General features: G+C 36.3%; 1 protein-coding gene across 1 annotated transcript; it reads right to left on the bottom strand.

Moving 5' to 3' along the window:
- Window positions 1–639: 639 nt before the first annotated feature.
- Window positions 640–18,982, bottom strand: gdpd2 (glycerophosphodiester phosphodiesterase domain containing 2). The gene is made up of 15 exons (XM_055178800.2): window positions 18,807–18,982; window positions 12,238–12,408; window positions 9,665–9,768; window positions 9,413–9,506; window positions 9,273–9,332; window positions 7,606–7,704; window positions 7,237–7,330; window positions 6,948–7,087; window positions 6,382–6,464; window positions 6,144–6,303; window positions 5,554–5,775; window positions 3,913–4,061; window positions 3,206–3,353; window positions 2,984–3,066; window positions 640–1,347 (listed from the first exon to the last, which is right to left on the bottom strand). Exons 2-15 carry the CDS (start codon window positions 12,313–12,315, stop codon window positions 1,284–1,286), a joined length of 1,578 nt encoding a protein of 525 aa, XP_055034775.2. The 5' UTR covers window positions 12,316–12,408; window positions 18,807–18,982; the 3' UTR covers window positions 640–1,283.
- Window positions 18,983–19,460: the final 478 nt, after the last annotated feature.

Below are 19,460 nucleotides of genomic sequence, written 5' to 3' on the forward strand. Positions count from 1 at the left end.
GCCAAAAAGGGTGATGCTAGTTTGGTCCTAGATGTTAATAATTCAGAGTCGCTTGCCCCCTACTGGACAGAACCAGGGATTAAAGTTGAAAGCAACTTTTTTTTTCAGAAATTCAAAAAGTATACAAGGAATTATAAAAAATATACAACTCGTAACAATTGAAGATCAAGTAAACATAGATTATAAAGTAGTTAAAAAATAAATAAATAATAAATACTTATAAATAATAAGTAAAAGGAAGAGGGAAAAAATCTCAGTGGTAAGTTACAACAATTTAAAATAACAAAGAATTTTCTTGCCTTTTTGTTTTTGATTTTGTCCAGTGTAATACCATATTGTTTAATTTCTTTTAAAAATTGTTCAAAGTTTGGCTTAGCTTTTGTCCATCTTTTTACATGAATATGATATTTTCCAAGTAAAATAAAAAGTTGGATAAGGAAAAACATCTTACTTTTGGAATCAACAATGTCCTGTACAAAACCTGTAAAAACTACATCAAATAGATCAATTTGTATACATATTTCACACATCCTAGAAATGAAGTTAGATACATCTACCCAAAACATTTTTACGTTTTCAATATTAAGTTGAAACCAACTTTGCCTTGTTTTGAAATAACAATGATATCCAAACCCGCTCAACATTTTTGCACTAAATTGATGTGTTTGTGAAGTCTTTATTTAACAGTCGTCACATAATAGAAAACAAATGATTCAAAACAGATACAAAAAGCAAGATTTTTAACATCAAAATACTATGTTCAGTCCTTTGTAAAATCTGTAAAACCAGTTTGGGATGTTTTTAGACGCAAATCACTTTGTTTAGTATTAGTATTTTTTACTAATATGCATGTTTTCAATGGATAATGCAACTGCTGTCGCAATTTCTACATTTTATTATAAATGCCTTTAATTACAAAAAGTCAATGAAATTTATATTCCATATTACATCTATACACAAAGTAAAAAATTTAGTAAAAAATTGATGTTATAAAAACGTAATATAAAATGTCTTCTATACAAGGAATTTAAATACAAAAGTAACAGTTGTGCTGAAATGACCTGACTTATCAAAAGATGGCAGCATCACACAATCTGTTCTAAAAACAAGTAATAACAAACCCACCAATACCTGGCATACAGTATGTGAACTACTATACATTTAAAACACAAGCACCATGTTAATTTTTGGCACATACAACGTAATTTACATCTGTTAGTGATATAGGATATTTTAAAATGTTGAAACAGAAATGTCTTTATTCACATCCCAGGTGACATCATTCAGAAACCAAGCAGAGGGACTCCTCTATCATTTTGTTTTTTGCGGATAATCCTCATTCTTCTCCTGTTAACCAACAAAAATAAAAATGTCTCTTGTTTTGATTTGCACTGCCATGCTCCTTAACATTTATGATATTTTTGTAATTATTAAATTAATAATATAGAAAACATATTTACACATTACATGCACGCATTAAAGGGCACATATTATGCAAAATCCACTTTTACATAAATGTGTAATATGTTTGAACACAACAACCCTACAATCAGTGGTGGCCGGTGACTTCTTTATTGAGGTCGCATGATGCGAAGCCAGTCACAACATGTATGTAGCCCTTCATGCGTGTGGCTCGTCATTTCAAAATATGTGCTCGGTGCATCATGTAAATTTATGTGCATCACGTGTCATGTCAAATAAGTGCCTGCTGCAGACACTTCAAAGGGGTTTATGATAAAAGAGATGCTCACGCTTGCCAAAAACTCGCTTAATCTCATGTGTAATCAGAGTTTAGTGTTAAGTGAGTGTCATGTGAGTATTTTATGAAGGTGAGCGTCTCTTATCATAAAATCTTTTGACACATGCACATGGTTCACATGACGCAACCAAGCGTGCCGCACAAGCCCTGAAAGTTAAGCCAAAACGTCTCGATCGCCCCCTAGTGACTGGTCCCAGTATAGGTCATAAACCCCGCCTCCCATGTTATTCAATGGGACTTGAGACCAACTAAAAAATTTAATTACACTTCAGTTATCTTTTTTCCGAAGCGGGTTTCTGTCATTTACTGTAGTTTTTATCACGCTGATGTAAATTCAAATGTTTTTAAAATAAGTTTGCGTTTAGTTAGTTATTTAATGATATAAAAACGGTGGTGTCACGTCATGATTGACAGCTGTGATATCGTGTGATATGCGCATTCTGCGAGGGCGGGATCTTGATTTCGTGGCTTTACTTCCTGCTCACTACTGCGCAGGACTGGTCCCGAAATCGCTACTACGCAGACTCAAGACCCAAGATGCCAGCGCCGTATCAGGACACTGGCGGCTTCACTTTTCACCATTGGAAGAGAGCGAACAGGCGTCGTCCATCTTTTTTTACAGTCTATGGACGCAACTAACACATATTTTAAATTCGCGCCCCTCGGAAGAGAAGTCATCGGCCGCTACTGCCTACAATGAAAAAAAATCCACCCTCCTTTATTAATCCCCTTTAAACCAAAGCAGTCTCATTAGACATGCTGTTCTGATTTTCTTGTTAATATGATGTCGCACAAACAAAGCCACTGACTTACTGGTTAATTTTACCCAAAATCTATTTTAAATGTGTTTGTTAGCACATTGTAGCACTAATGCGGCTAAATATACTATTGTCTCAGACTGTATTCAGAGGAATCAGATCTATTTTTACCAAAAGCGCTCACTGTCTGTTGGTAAGAGGGTGAGGAGCTGGAGCTCATTGACATTTAAAGGTACACACATGAAAACAGTGCTTTTTGCTCCCACCCAAATAGGGGCATTTTGACATGCTATAACAAATGATCTGAAACTTAACAGATACATTCTAGGCACATCTAAGACTTGTTACATCATTATATGTGCCCTTTAATAACAAACTATTATTGTAATTCGTAACATACATTCGAATTCGTGTACATCTGACCAAAAGCGAATTTAAAGATATATAAAAAAGTTGTATTGCTTACTTTTGCCAAAGAAAAACTCCAAACATCAACAGCACAGATATCACATCAGCCGAGATCCAGATCCCCTTGTACCAATTAGGGCTCTTTCATTGTTATACGCATACAGACACAAACAGACATAACACACACAAAACATCAGTGCTGTTACATATACAGACAAGCCCGTGTCAATTATGAACGGAATGGCAGTATAGATAGTTGAAAGACTAGGCTGGGATTTACCAGATGCCAGTCAGGCTGCTGCATGTCTTTGAAGAGATGGCAGGCATTGGTGGTCACTGAAGTGACCCCAGAGCACCACAGTAATGAGAAGAGCCAACGCTCATTCACCACCCACATGTTCACCGACACATTTCTTTCTCGCAGATCACTGTGCAGTTTAATAACAAGCAAATTAACACACATAAAAAAACAAACATATAATCAACACAACCAACATAGGTATTATTTCCAATCTATTCACTTCCCTTAGGCTCTATATTACCTGAACTTTTTGACAGGTTTCAACAAGCCAGCCTTTCTATGCAGTAGACAGGAGTGGCGTGGCCGTTTTAACATGCAATGCTATTCATCAGTCAAGCTTTTCTAGTTTAATTTGACTGTTTCTTCATCTTTACTGTCTGTTAAAATGGCAAGCGCACCCTACCCGAAGCAAGATTATCGTTTTAAAAAAACAATCATCCGTCTTGGCCTGTTGGGTTTTTTGGAACGCAAGCATCACTGATAATATAATAATTAATAAGTATATTTTTAAGTTTTAGTTACAGATCAACTCATCATTTGTCAAAAGCATTTCTGTCGTATGTGTCACAAAGTAAACTCTCGTGAGAATCGGGACTCACTTAAGCTGTGAGATCATACCTACTTAAATGACACGAGCATCATGTCTCTGCATGTTAGATGAGCTACACTAATCCGTCTGCACTCACCGTATTTCACGAGCACTCAGTGAACTATATTTCACATTCAGAAGGCTCCCGCCATCCGCATCCATATCGCGGACATTATCGTACACCTGTTTGAAACCTGGTTCAATTTTGCTCACGTTGTGTCTATGTTCCGAAGGAAGCCACCATATCTAAAATAAATCAAAGTATTGACATTTGAACATTGGTGGTAAATAGAAAATAGCGAATGAATGACATGAATATGTGCAAAGCAAAAATGGTACAAAAGCTGTCACAAGCGTCCAAATACACTCACCTAAAGGATTATTAGGAACACCATACTAATACTGTGTTTGACCTCCTTTCACCTTCAGAACTGCCTTAATTCTACGTGGCATTGATTCAACAAGGTGCTTAAAGCATTTCTTTAGAAATGTTGGCCCATACTGATAGGATAGCATCTTCCAGTTGTGGAAGATTTGTGGGATACACATTCAGATCAGGAAGCTCCCGTTCCACCACATCTCAAAGATGCTCTTTTGGGTTGAGATCTGGTGACTGTGGGGGCCATTTTAGTACAGTGAACTCATTGTCATGTTCAAGAACCCAATTTGAAATGATTCGAGCTTTGTGACATGGTGCATTATCCTGCTGGAAGTAGCCATCAGAGGATGGGTACATGGTGGTCATAAAGGGATGGACATGGTAAGAAACAATGCTCAGGTAAACGATGCCCAATTGGCACTAAGGGGCCAAGAAAACATCCCCCACACAACTACACCACCACCACCAGCCTGCACAGTAGTAACAAGGCATGATGGATCCATGTTCTCATTCTGTTTACGCCAAATTCTGACTCTACCATCTGAATGTCTCAAAAGAAATCGAGATTTATCAGACCAGGCAACATTTTTCCAGTCTTCTACTGTTCAATTTTGGTGAGCTCGTGCAAATTGTAGACTCTTTTTCCTATTTATAGTGGAGATGAGTGGTACCCAGTGGGGTCTTCTGCTGTTGTAGCCCATCTGCCTCAAGGTTGTGCGTGTTGTGGCCTTACAAATGCTTTGCTGCATACCTTGATTGTAATGAATGGTTATTTCAGTCAAAGTTGCTCTTCTATCAGCTTGAATCAGTCGGTCCATTCTCCTCTGACCTCTAGCATCAACAAAGCATTTTTGCCCACAGGACTGCCGCATACTGTATGTTTTCCCTTTTCACACCATTGTTTGCAAACCCTAGAAATGGTTGTGCGTGAAAATCCCAGTAACTGAGCAGATTGTGAAATACTGCAGCAACAAACATGCCACGCTCAAAATTGCTTAAATCACCTTTCATTCCCCTTCTGACATTCAGTTTGGAGTTCAGGAGATTGTATTGACCAGGACCACACCCCTAAATGCATTGAAGTAACTGCCATGTGATTGGTTGATTAGATAATTGCATTATTGAGAAATTGAACAGGTGTTCCTAATAATCCTTTAGGTGAGTGTATGTGCTATTTAGCTACAAATATGTATACATTTGGTACCAGCATGTACCTTTCTAAAACTAATATGCACTTTTTATGCATACTGGGTACAGTGCCCCAGTGACAGCTTCTTTGAAGGAGAGTGAAGGATGTTATATTTCTAACATAATTTGGAAAAATACAAAAAATACAAACATAGTGTAGTATACCATTACCTTCTCTGGTGAGATGCCTGAGTCTTTAATAGTTTTAACTGTGTAATAAGAATCACTGTCATGGAAGTCTATTGAGCTGTTCTCATTTTTTAGATCAAATAGGACGGAGACATTATGCTGTTTGGCCATATCCAAGAGCTCGGTGAGAGAGGGCACCTTTTGCTCTTTACTTTGATTCTTCTCCTCTTCTTTGAGCCTTGAAACCGTCCAAAATGGATCTGTCTGTATTTGGCAAATGAAAAGATCTCATTTTAATCCAGTTTCCTCCTCAACATGTCAAATGCAGGTGTTAAACAATTGTCCTGTATTTGCTCAAACTGAATAACTGGGAGTTAACTGCAAGCTCAATTAAGTGTAAGGTTGTTTACTAGAAATGTCTTATCGTGCAAAACAGCTGCGCATTTTTCTTTTTCCCACAGTGGGGGATATAAAGGACATCTGCTTGTTTTTCTAGGTTAAGAGAAACTAAATATGTGCGCTCTCATGTCCAGGAAATGTCTAGTTTAGCGTTATTGTAATAATTGTAATGCTATAATTATACAATAAAATGAGTGAAAACCTAATTTGTGTTTTTATTTTTTAACTCTCACCTCTATAAACCATTTGCCTGCGTTTAACTGCTGTAACTCTGGCCATGTGAAATCACTGTGCGTGCCATTTTCTCGACCTTTAAATCTGTCTTTCACATCAGTCGTTCTTAACAGGAAGTTTTCACCATCGTCATGCATAAGAAAAGTCTTCTTGTCTTTACTGAAAACACGAAAGAGTGTGAAAGAGTATAAAACTGCAGTAGAAGCAGGCGTCCATAAATGTAAAGAGAAACTGTACCTAAGCTGTATATCCGTCTCAAATGCCTCCACTTCACATTGTAAACTCCTCCTGAAAGACATCAGTGTGTTCTCTGGGGCCAGCTAAACACAATACAAATAACTTTAAAGTACATTTATACATAAATAGCGCTAACATTATCGAAACTCGATACTCACTTAATTCGATTTATTTTTAATTACTGATTAAAATTTTTATTTATATGATCTATTTTATAGTTTGATTGTTATATTATAATTACTTTTTATAATGTTATGTTTTAATTCAGAAAAAAAATAATTGGCAATATAACTTGCTTATGCCTTAAAGTGTTTTTCATGCAAGTGCAAGCTGACATGATGAATAACGTTACTCCAGGTTAAAACCTTACAACTTGATAAATATGCTGTTATTAAAAAATGGGTGTAAGCTAAAAGAAAATAATTGACTCTGTGGCGTGTCACACTAATCTTGCACTTTGAGAACCACATGACTGAACAAACGAGAACAAGAATTCGATAGGACAGCCAGTGCAAACACAGGTTTCATGTTTTAACAAAGACATCTTAAAAGGCGTTTCGACTTACCATAGGAGCACCACGGTGTCCAACGAGGGCCGGCCTTGGGGAAAGATTGCTGGTGATGCATGGAGAACAGATAACAAGAGGACACAGAAACACAGCAATCGACACTACCAGGAAGATTACCATTATAAAGACCTTGAAAGCTTTAGAGAGCAAGAGATAAGAGAAATGCAAACAGAATTACTTGGGAAAAAATATCTTAAACAGAGATATACAGCTATCCAAGCCACACAGACCTATTATAAACTGTTTTAATTATTTATATTTTTCATATATTGTGAGCACTACTAACCAACTGATTGAGATCCATGAAAACTCTGAAAGACAAGCCAGCTGATCAGAGTCAGAGCCCCTACAGCACCCAATTGCAGGAAAGGAGCAGTGGCCTGTAGAAATCACAAAAGCCCCTCTGATATCAGTTCACTTCAACAATAGCAATGTAACTGAAGATACTGAAACCCGAGGTTTTATTGTTATACGCATAAAGACACACAGTTTTTAGTCATAACGTAACATAACAGTAATAGATGATGTGCTTCTTCTTACACTAACATTCTTAAAAAATGAGCTGATACAATGAAAATCAGCTTAAAAGACATCAAACACAGTGAAGTCACTAATAATGAAACAATGAATTGTCCGTTCTTACTGCATAGCCTACCTGAAATGACATGTAAACCGTTTGCCACTCATTTTTCCATTTTACACTAACTCCAGCTGTACCAAGGGTGACTATGAGGAGACCTAAACACAGAAAGACCTAATAAAACACAAAGCAACATGTATTATTCGATTATAATGAAAACAATTAATCACTTCTTATAAATTAATACGAAAAATATGAAAGTGTTTTGAAGGTAACCTACTTAAAGCAACACTATGTAGTTTTTTTACCTTTAAATAATGTCTCTAAAATTATTTCAGTGATAAAACAACTTTTAACTGGACAAATTGTACTGTTGCTGCAACCTGAGCAGCCTCCTAGCTGTTACAAGCACACTCTGAAAGTGGCGGTGGAGGGTAGGAAACACAGCCCTGCCCCTCCCCCTGCCTGCAGAAGAGTGTCTGATACCAGGCACTGTTGCGCTTTTCAACCACATGTGGGAGCTGTACGTCATTTTTACATGGAAACTACATAGTGTTGCTTTAACTGTGGACACTAACTAAGGACTTTTATAAAACAAACTCCTTTAAAGGCTTTGTAAAGTCTGACATCAAATGCGTTTTCAATTTGTGACAACACAGAAAAATGTGATATTCACAAAAAACGGCAAATAAATAAAAAAAGTTATCAAAATCATCAGCTTTCAAATGATGGGGATGTGTCCACTGTCAGCAATGAAACCACGCCCACTCACAGAAAAGCTGCCGTTTCTCGCAACTTATAAATACGGCTACAACTGGAATGGATGCTTGCGGTGTGTTAGGGGCGGGGCCATGCTAGGTGGCTCCAGTGCATCATCGAGCTACCGTTTAAGCCCCGCCCTACAGTATATAATCCCGAACACAGGGATTTAAAGGTGCAGTGTGTAATTTTTAAAAGGATCTCTTGACAGAAATGCAAAATAATATACAAAATTATATTATCAGGGGTGTATAAAGACCTTTTTGTAATGAGACCGTAATGTTTTTATTAACTTAGAATGAGACGTTTTTATTTACATACACCGAGGGTCCACTTACGTAGAAGTCGCCATTTTGTGCCGCCATGTTTTTACAGAAGCCCTTAAAGGCGGAGTCCATGATGTTTGAAAGCCAATGTTGATATTTGAAATCACCTAAACAAACACGCCCCTACCCCAATAGAATCTGGACCTTCTGTTGATAGCCCCGCCCCACACATACGCAACCCGGCATTTTATTTGATTTGATTGGCTATATGTGTGTTTTGGTAGTCGGCCCGTATAATTTTCCAAAGCGTTTTTCAAACATCGTGGACTCCGCCTTTAACGGACAAACTTTTTTTACTAAGTTGTCTCCGTCAATGACATTATTTTGGTGGTGGCTACCGTATCTTCTCTATGGGTTTCAAAAGCAAGGGAAGAGCAGTGGACTAAGCCATTGGTTGCAATTCGCAACTTCACCACTAGATGGCGCTAAAATTTACACACTGCACCTTTAACAGTGTAACTTACAATTCAGTACTGCATAGTTCACAGTCTTTGTAACGTGTTTCAGCAATACATTTCTGACATTTATGTGTTTAGAAACAGTTCTCAAAAATCACTTTAAAACGTTTTATTTTTATATCTCAAAACAATGTCCAATAGTGGATTTGCAGGCTGTACAGAAGAACTGTGTAAAAAAATATTTGTCATGTAAGAGTACCTTATGCAGCCAGTGTAAGACCAACGGTTCTCTGATTGCAAAATGTATCAGTCCAAATATCTGAAATACAGTTTTTGTTTTTAAACAAACAATTCCATATTATCTCCTTTACACTGCATGTTTCTATTCTTCCATCTTACCAGTAAAAGGAGGCAGTATGTGGCTATCACAGCAGAGATTATCATCACTATTATGTACCAGTTCACCCATTGTTTGATTTTTGTAAAGGCAAGCCTGCAAATGGAAATGTAATTAATATAACACAATCACAGTCAGTAAATCATGTCAGTGTGACATTGAAACAATTTTGCCAATTTTAGACAAAACGGCAATAGATGCAGTGTACTTGTATGATAAACATATTGCATGGTTGTGTTTATGTATGTGCTCACCAATTTAAATCACTCTGGTCATTGAAAGCAATATAACAAACATACATCCAACTCAGGGCAAGTATAGACACAAAAGACAAAAACAGGAACCCGCAGCATGCCGTCTATAAAAAAAAGACAAGACAAAGTAAATCAGAGTGACTCACAATGCACAATTTAACTACTTTTTTGTTATTGTTGTTGTTGTGAAAAATAGTGCAGTGCCGTGTGTCAGTCTTAGTACGCTTTAAAAAATGCTGGGTTTTTATCCAAGTGTTGGGTCAAAAAGGGACAAACCCCTTTTTTTGTATAGTATGTGTGTGAATGTTATTCAAATTGTTCATAAATCTGCAGGTGCAGATTCTTTATACGCCAACCTATCTGTCACCATGTTTATTGAACTTTCCTCCTTGTCTTTCGCCGACACTAAAAGATGTTTTAGGAAGCTTACATTTTATCGAAAAGAGACGTTTCACATTGACAGGCTTTTATGCCTTTCAACAGCCCATACATACGACGTGTTTGAACTACGTGCTAAACAACAAACATGTTTACTTTAACTTTCTCTTAGCATTCCACCTGTGTGCGTATGACTGAATGGGTTAGCCACAAATGACAGCCTGAAGGAATTGGAGCAAATCCATTGTCTCCTTATGCCGAGTTTCGCCTACTGATGCGGATATGCAAATGTGAGCCAATTTTTTAAGCAAATAACTACCATGAGTATTACTACTCAATCCCACGCGAGATTTTACAAAATCCTGAATGCAGCTGTAATTGTTTCTGACATGAATCAAAGGGATATTTAGGCTTCTACTTAACTTACTTTTCAGCCCGTCATCAGACTCTTACTCATCAGACTCTTTGTTTTCAAAGAGAGGCATTTGAATGATAATTGTTCATTAAGGAGACATTCAATGCCAACAATCTTCTTTGATTCTGCTTTGCATTTATTATTCAACTATTATACGCTTTCTCAAATGAGTATGCAGTCGCCTCTTCACTAGAAACAGCAAATAATACGGTAAAAACAAAACCAAGGGATAATAACAGTGGCTAAAGAGGATTATGTGAAAAAATAAGATGCGAAAGTGCAATGAACGGATCCGATACTATATATACGATACTATATATCCGATACGTATATTTTTATATTTATATACATATATATACACACACCGATCAGCCATAACATTTTGACTTTTTCAGCTATTTTATCTACAGTAACTTGTCTGTTGGAACAGACCACCCGGGCCAGCCCTCATTCCCCAAGTGCATCAATGTGCCTTTGACGGCCCATGACCCTGAACCACAAATATAACACTATATAAACAAATATAAACTAATATTTAAAACGAAATAATAATCTTTCTGCCGGCCGGACTGTTATATTTTTGGCAGCAGAAAAGGGTCGCAGAATAAAAGAGGGAGGGCAGCAGTTAGCCCGCGGGCCGGGAGTTTGAAAACACTGACCAAAGACAAACAAATCCTGCATCAACCGATACCTGATCCAGACTTATATTCCATATTGAAGCCAATACATACAAATATCAGATACAAGCATACCTATCAACCAGTCATATTGATTTTAGGGTTACAAATAGGGTTAAGACTGTGTTTCTTTCAAGGGATGCTCCAATATGGAATAAAAGTCTGGATCGGGTATCATTGACGTGGGATTGGCTCCATCAGATTTGACATTTCTATGCGCACCGTCCAAAATCACACACACACTTAGCAGCGCAGAAACTCAAAAGCATGCACACAGACGTGCCAAACTTAATTATCTTTTTAATTTAAAAAAATGTAATTTATCATTATGTTGCTAGCTATGCAGTTACACAGAGCAGTAATATTTAATTTTACTGAGATGGTACATAATCAAGTCAAAACTGTTACTTAAAAAAATCCGAAATAAATCAAAACAGAAACTCATTTTTTGGTGACACAAATAATAGTTCATAAATTTATTTAGGAATTAATTTGTTAGTTTTGTGCAAGGTTTTAATAGAAAAAGTAAAATTATTTCAGATAAGGTTAAGATAAGCTTAAGAAAAGTCTTACTTACTGTTAGAAAAAAAAATCTTATATAAAAATAAGATTAAAAGCACTGTTTAAATTTTGTAAGTAAATATTAGAATTTATATATATATATATATATAGTTTTTTTATTTTAATTTTATTACAAATCGGATCGGTTCATGGTATCAGCCGATACTGAATCCCAGGTATCAGCACCGGGGCATCCCTGACTCCAAAAATGTCTGGGTTATTTTTGGCCCATAATGGGTAAATATTGGACAGAACACGTGCTGGATTAAAAATTACCCCGTGCTGGGTTAAAAATGACCCAATGTTGGGTTGTTGTTATGCAACCATGGGGTATAATAACCCAGCAGTTGGGTTAAAATAACCCAGCATTGGGTCAATTTTTAACCCAGCATGTTTTCTGTCCAATATTTACCCATTATGGGTCAAAAATAACCCAGACATTTTAAGAGTGCTATTTCTTTCACAGGCATGTTGTTTTAGACCAGGACCAAAAACGAATAAAGATGTTGATTATGATTGATGGAGTAATGTATGAAGCTCACTCGTTGCGAAGAACTGTTCCAGCGACAACTAAAGATCCCTCTGACGCAGGTTCGGAAGATACTGTCGTGTGAAAGCATTGTGTTTTCTGAACCATCAAATGATTCAAGTCTTGTCCTGTTGGTGATAAGGTTAATGTGTACCGGTGCAGGTGTTAAGTCACTGTTTCACACCTAAAATTGAGTGGGAGGAGAGAGAGAAGAATGCAAGGTGGGGATTATTCAAGGAAACCAGTTACAAATTAAACAATTAAAACCAAGACAAGACAGTTCTGTCAATATTACATACAGTCAAGTTGTTTTAAGTTGTATGGCGTTTTTTTCCACAGAATACAATAGGAGAATGTTTGAAGTATCTGAACTGAAGAACTTTGAAAACCCATCAAGAACCCATTTGCAAACCCGACTGAATGCTTTTAATGCTTTAAAAAAGACCCGTGTAAAGATTTCAACATATTTAACTGTTTGGATCTAGAAAAAAAGTGATACAGGTTTGAAACAACATAAGTAAACAATGACAAGATTTTCATTATCTGCCCTTAAGCCTCTACATAGACCTGACTGCACAACGCATGACTAAGTCAACAGTTAAAGAGTAAAAAGGAAACTGGGACCTTTTTGAAAGATAGACAGAAATTAAATGACACCACCCACATGATGGAGACAACTTTGTTATGGAGGAATAGCTCATTTTATCTTTTTAAAGGGGCCACGACATGAAAATCTGACTCTTTCCATGTTTAAGTGCTATGATTGGGTCCCCAGTGCTTCTATCAACCTAGAAAATGTGAAAAAGATCAACCCAGTAACTAAGTTTTGGTAAACCATTCTCTACAAGCACATTAAAAAACAAGTCGTTGAAATTTGGCTCTCCTTATGATGTCATAAGGAGCTCTTATTATAATAATACCGCCCCTTAATCTGCACTATCCAATCACAGCAATGCCATTTAGTGCATAAAAAAGAGAGCGAGAAAATAATTCACAGCACAATTGAGTTTTAATTGCAACCAACCGCTCATTTGCATTTAAAAGGACTCACCCAAAACAGCACATTTTTGCACACACAAAGTGGCAATTTTAACATACTATAATAAATTATTTATATGGTATTTTGAGCTAAAACTTCACATATGTGCTCTGGGGACCCAAATATTTATTTGACATCTTAAAAAAGTATTGTGCCATGGCCCCTTTAAAACCCTGTGGCAACTTTCTAATGATGTTTCTCACAAGCTTACATTTTGTACAACTTCATAAAGGTATTAAATACATCTTATTCAAACTCTCTACTGAGTATCCTATAATCAAGTCAAATAGTGTCAGATCCAAAAATATAGTAATTTGAGTGGCCTACAGTAACACAGTACACGGGCCACTGATATAAGATATTCCGGATTATTTAGCATAGAAATAAAAAGCATTGAGGACCTTTCTCTTGTTTTGACAGGCTGTGCATGAACTGTAATATAATCCATAATGATGTGACGACTGTTCCTGTAGGGGCGTATTTTTTTGTCGTTTTCTGGTTCACTGGATGTGAAACCCATGATCAGATAAACATGTCTAAGCAGGAGACTAATATGTAATTTCAAGAGCTCACGGCAATCCTTCAGAGAGGCATGAAGAGAGAATATTATTAGCAAATGATAAAAAAGCTTTGGAAACAAGCCCACTTTACACTGTAGTGCACACAGTAAGAGTCCCTGAATGTATAGCGGTATAGTATTTTCATGATCCTGAAGATCAACAGACGTACATGCTTAAATACTTGCAATTTAAAGTGTGACCAGAAAAAACAAGTGTTTAGCAGTACGCCAGGTGGCACGTGATGAAGATGATTAACAATGTTAAGACTGTGCAAAGCTTTAACGTTGAAGCAATGAGCTTTGAATTGTATTTACCGAGAGCTCAAATGCAAAACCTTCAGTGTGTATCTTGACATGTTTTCTTGTACATGAGATTAGACACTTAATGGATTCTGCCCACAAACCGGTATTTCTGAATAACCTGAGGCTGGGATTAAGCTGATTTATAGTTAAATTATTTTATGAATGTATAGTATGTGTCGAGAGAGAGCATTAAGTTAATATCATTATTTTATTTTTTGAGGTGGCATTTAGCTGCATTTGCATCTGAGCTCCTCATATCAATCTAAAACGACAGAAAGACTGAGCTTCTAAACATGTACAATAGATTAAAATACTGGTAATTGTGAAATCTCTATGATGCAATAACATACCATTACCCAGGTAAACTTAACAATTAAATTAAACAGACAGTGTAACATTTCTATAGAATTGTCAGATTTGTTTTGATGAAAAGTTCTCATGAACAATTCCCACTAAGAGTTCTATTTGCAATAAGCTGTAAGAATTTAACTAAATTAATGGTTTTAAACAAAAAGAGTACCGTCACACTTTGGAATCAAAGAGTTGATGTGTACAAATCCAGATATGACAAAAAACAAGAAAATTTTACTCAATCCCACTAAATTCAAGTGAGACATTAAGTACTTTGGCAGCTCACATTTATCATTAAAAGACATGCTGTAATGCACCCAACATCCAACTGTACAGATTTTACATCAAACATCCTGCATTACAATTGTTAACATCAAAGCATGCACTTAGAGTAACAGCAGCTTACAGTAAATTTTTACAATTTCAGAGTTAAATGCGTTTCAGATAAATGGGTACAAAAAGCCTGTTTTCCATAAAAATTATCATCATCAAAAATCTTTCTGGCTTAATCCTAGACGGATTAAAACCGACTGTGAAAGGATACACCCAATAATGAAAATAGTTTCATTATTTACTTACCCTCATGTCTTTTTTTCGCAACCCACATGCTGATTGTGTGTTGCGTCTCTTACAATGACACAATCTTTTTGCCTAAATTGTAGTTTGACAAACATGGTAAACCTGCCAAATCAAGTGTTTCAGGTGTTGGCAACTCTATGAAAAGACACTTTTAGTGACATTAAAAACCAATCAATGTTTGTTTTAAAGGGGACATTTCACAAGACTTTTTTAAGATGTAAAATAAATCTTTGGTGTCTCCAAAGTACATATGTGAAGTTTTAGCTAAAAATATCATATAGATAATTTATTATAGCATGTTATAATTGCCACTTTCTAGGTGTGAGCAAAATTGTGCCGTTTTTGGGTGTGTCCTTTTAAATGCAAAGTGGTAGTGCGTGCTGTGGTTGTATAGTGCAGGTTAAGAGGCGGTATTGTCCCCTTCTGACATCGCAAGGGAAGCAAAATTTCAATGAGCTATTTTTTCACATGTTTGCGGAGAGTGGTTTATCAAAACTAAGTTACTGGGTTGATCTTTATCACATTTTCTACAGTAGGTTGACAGAAGCACTGGGGACCCAAATATAACACTAAAGGGGTCATAGCGTGAAAATCTGACTTGTTCCATGTTTAAGTGCTATAATTGGGTCCCCAGTGCTTCTATTAACCTGGAAAACGTGAAAATGATAAACCCAGTAACTTTGTTTGGCCATTTTCTGCAAGCATGTGAAAAATTAGGTCGTTCAGATTTCGCCTGTTTTGTGAGGTAGGTAGCAAGGCGAATTACAATAAAACCGCCCCCTTTATTTGCAATATTCAACCACAGCACTGCCATTTAGTGCAGAGAGAAAGAAAAAAAAATTGACAGCACAATTGAGTTTCAATTACAACAAACCACCATCATTGTGAACAGTGTTTGCACTTCATCCGCTCATTTGCATTTTAAATGACACACCCAAAAACGCTCAGGCCTACAAAGTGGCAATTTAAACATGCTAAAATAAATTATCTGTGGAGTAATTTGAGCTAAAACTTCACTTACGCACTCTGGGGACACCAAATATTTATTTTACACCTGAAAAAAAATCTCATAATATGACCCCTTTAAACATGGAAAAGTCAGATTTTCATTATGTGTCCCATTTAAACAAATAAAAGAAGATAATCAAATGTCCCTGACATTCCACAAATGTTTCACAGTTTAACAAAGTCAACAGACACATTGACACACGTTGTGCCTAACTCAAGATTTGTTGCGAACGTACAAGTTTGTTGGGAACAAACTTGCACAAGCAAGAATAAACACAGCGGGCTGCCTGAAGACACAATGAATTCAGTAGCAATTATTATTTTCACTGTGCAGACAGGAATGACAGAACGTCCGTTTAAAGTTGTGCCAAAAAGAAATCATGTTAAACAGGTCACATATCATAAGGTTTCACTTTTTTCACAGCTCTGGTAAATGTGGTTAAACACAGAAAACCATCAAAAAGCAACAAAGATGTAATTGTTCTAAAAAACAAAAACTAATTAATTAGTGGTTCAAGGACAAACAAGTCCTCCCTCACTCCCTTGTACAAATTTGGATTCATGTCACAACAGTCTTTACTAGTGTTGTAGTTCTCAAGACCGGTTTCGGTTTCGGTCTCGAGACTGGTCTCAAGACCACTTTTTAAAGGTCTTGGTCTCGTCTTGGAATCAACCGCATTTTTACTCGGTCTCGTCTCGGTCTCAGACAAAGAGGACTCGGAATTTTTTTTCAAGACCGGTAAAGACCACAACTGATGGCACATCACAAAATTTTTTTTTATTATTAATTTTATGCAGTTTATTCAGGTTATAATGTTGCCATTGTTTAAGCATTGTTTTAGTTTCTCCCAATGACAATTTTTCTAATTTTATTACTATGGATGGCAAGCCATGGAAAGACAGTTCAGAATAAATGGTTAAGTTGATTTGAGCTCTTTAGTGTTTGTTCACTTTTATTTGCTTATAGACAAAGATAAATTCCCACATATCTGCAAAGCCTTTGATTATTTTATCAACTTCTCTGATAAACACACACACACACACACACACACACACACACACACACACACACACACAAGCACACACACAAGAAGTGCCTAATCATATATTCCACATTTTATCATAAGTGTTTTGATGCAGTGACTTGCACTGGTCTTGGTCTTGACTTGGTCTCGGCCTGTCTTGGTCTTGGTCTTGACTTGGTCTCGACCCTTTAAAGTCTTGGTCTTGTCTCGGTCTCTGCATGTCTTGGTCATGACTTGGTCTCGGTTTAGGTGGTCTTGACTACAACACTAGTCTTTACAAAGATCACATTTGGAGCATTTATGTTGGAACAAAACCTAAATAAAATGCAATCTAGGTCAGTGGTTCTCAAACTGGGGGCCAGCCAGTTTTATGACATTTTATAAAATAATCATCATGAATTATGTGTAATTTAACCTAAAAAAAAATAAGGTTACTAACCAACAGCACTACTTTGTATAATATAATGTTTTGTTTAATCAAAATGTTAACTTTGAGAACTGTTTTTGTCCTAAAAAAAAATTTTTTTTCAAGGCAGCGCGAAGGAATGCAATGTACACAAGTGGGGCAGCGTATGGGCAGCACATTGAAAAACTTTGAGAACCACTGATCTATCATTAATTTACTTAGTTCACATGCGTATCAAAGCTGAAACTGAAGTGCCACAACCGTAAACATCCCACTTTTGATAATTGTATGTTTAAGCTGTAACTATGCAGGCATCATCTTTTTATGTTCTTTTTATTTAAAAAAAAAATCAGTTTACAAAAGAAAGAGAGTAAATGAAAAGAGGAGCAGTGTATGCAAAACTGTAGGCTATGTAAACCCTGCGCACACACCAAATATTCAGGTCAAGCCAGATTTGAGATCAGCATCAAGCGAATGGCGATTGTCATAATTATCCCATCGAAAATTCAGTCTTTAGACTGCTGGTATGCCTTTACAATAAGTGACCCCCAAAAGATACAATTAAATAGTGCCTTTGTGTACTTCTCTTTTGTAAGTATGCTGTAGGAGTGCATTTGTGTCTCAATCAGTATTATATGGGACAATAATGACAGCGTTTTTCTCAATGAACTGTTTAAAAATGAAGTCATAGAGATGTTGGTTTTGCCAGTTGTTGATGAGTAACAGCTGTGAATGATTACAACGCGCTTATAAGTGAACAGTTTCCTGAATGTCAAGTGAGCTAGCCAGGGTCCTTATTCGGGTCCTGGTGCATATACGATATACTGATTTACGACCTGGCGGAATCTAGGGAACGAATTGAGACACAGGGCTAGTCAACAACAAATCTTGTTTTTAAGTTCAATGACACTTTGTGATATTACTTCCCTTAAAAAGTAATTCCAAGGTTATTTAAACAGTAAGGAAGGAAAACACACGACAACCCACCACAGATGGAAAATTTCTGGGACCAGCCCACAATAAGTTAATATTTAAAATATTATTTCAAAATTAAAGTAACGTTTAAAAGAATCCAAAACTTTTTTAATTGTGCGTGACCAGAATCTTGCTTATATGTTATTTGCCAAACATTAAACGTAAAATATTGCAAAGGATTAACACTATATAATTTTCTCTGTAAGGATGCTGCAGTGCGAGTTCACATGTAATATGAGTCACATGCACACCTGACTATATTCACCTTAGTAGCCTAGATATTTTACATAAACAGATCTTATTCCAAAGAATCGAAATGTATACGTTGGTGCCTTACCTTGACTACGAAGTAATACTGAGGAAACTCACAAGTATGCTTTCAAAACCGAGTACTTTTTGACACTTCTCCAAGTCCTTGCTCCCGAGAACATGCTCAATCCTCAATAGTTACGTTGACAGAATATTAATGGCTCAGTAACAATGCCATTCCACCACGCTGCTTTCTATTGAACAACACACCAATGAATTTAAAGCTTGGGGGTGCTTGTAGTACCGATAATTGACAATAGAGGGCGCGCAAAATCAAATCATTCAGGGATGCTTAGGTGCACTCTTATTATAACTAATTTTAAAACAGTTAGTGAGTTACCATTTGAATATTTTAATTTAAGATGCTATATTCAAATTATATATACAAATGTATACATGATATACAAAAGAAAAGCACTGTTTAGATAATTTTACATTGTCCTCTGGAGATTATTATCTTGGAATATCTTAACATGAGTATATACAGTAATCTAAATGTTATGGTTCATTTTGAAAGGAATTATTTTGTGTAACTACTTTAAAGGTGCAGTGTGTAATTTTTAGAAGGATCTCTTTTGACAGAAATCCAAAATAATATACCAAACTAAATTATCAGGGGTGTATAAAGACCTTTCATAATGAACAGTTATGTTTTTATTACCTTAGAATGAGACGTTTTATC

This window comes from Misgurnus anguillicaudatus, chromosome 16, assembly GCF_027580225.2.
Source record: "Misgurnus anguillicaudatus chromosome 16, ASM2758022v2, whole genome shotgun sequence".
Classification (NCBI taxonomy): Eukaryota; Metazoa; Chordata; class Actinopteri; order Cypriniformes; family Cobitidae; genus Misgurnus; species Misgurnus anguillicaudatus.

Excerpts from the sequence above, each read along its gene's own strand:
- gdpd2 (XM_055178800.2), bottom strand. The coding sequence starts at position 12,315 with ATGCTTTCACACGACAGTATCTTCCGAACCTGCGTCAGAGGGATCTTT. Across the intron at positions 9,333-9,412 it reads CATACTGCCTCCTTTTACTG|ATATTTGGACTGATACATTT; the intron begins GTAAGATGGAAG and ends ACTGTATTTCAG. Across the intron at positions 5,776-6,143 it reads CAGGCAAATGGTTTATAGAG|ACAGATCCATTTTGGACGGT; the intron begins GTGAGAGTTAAA and ends TGCCAAATACAG.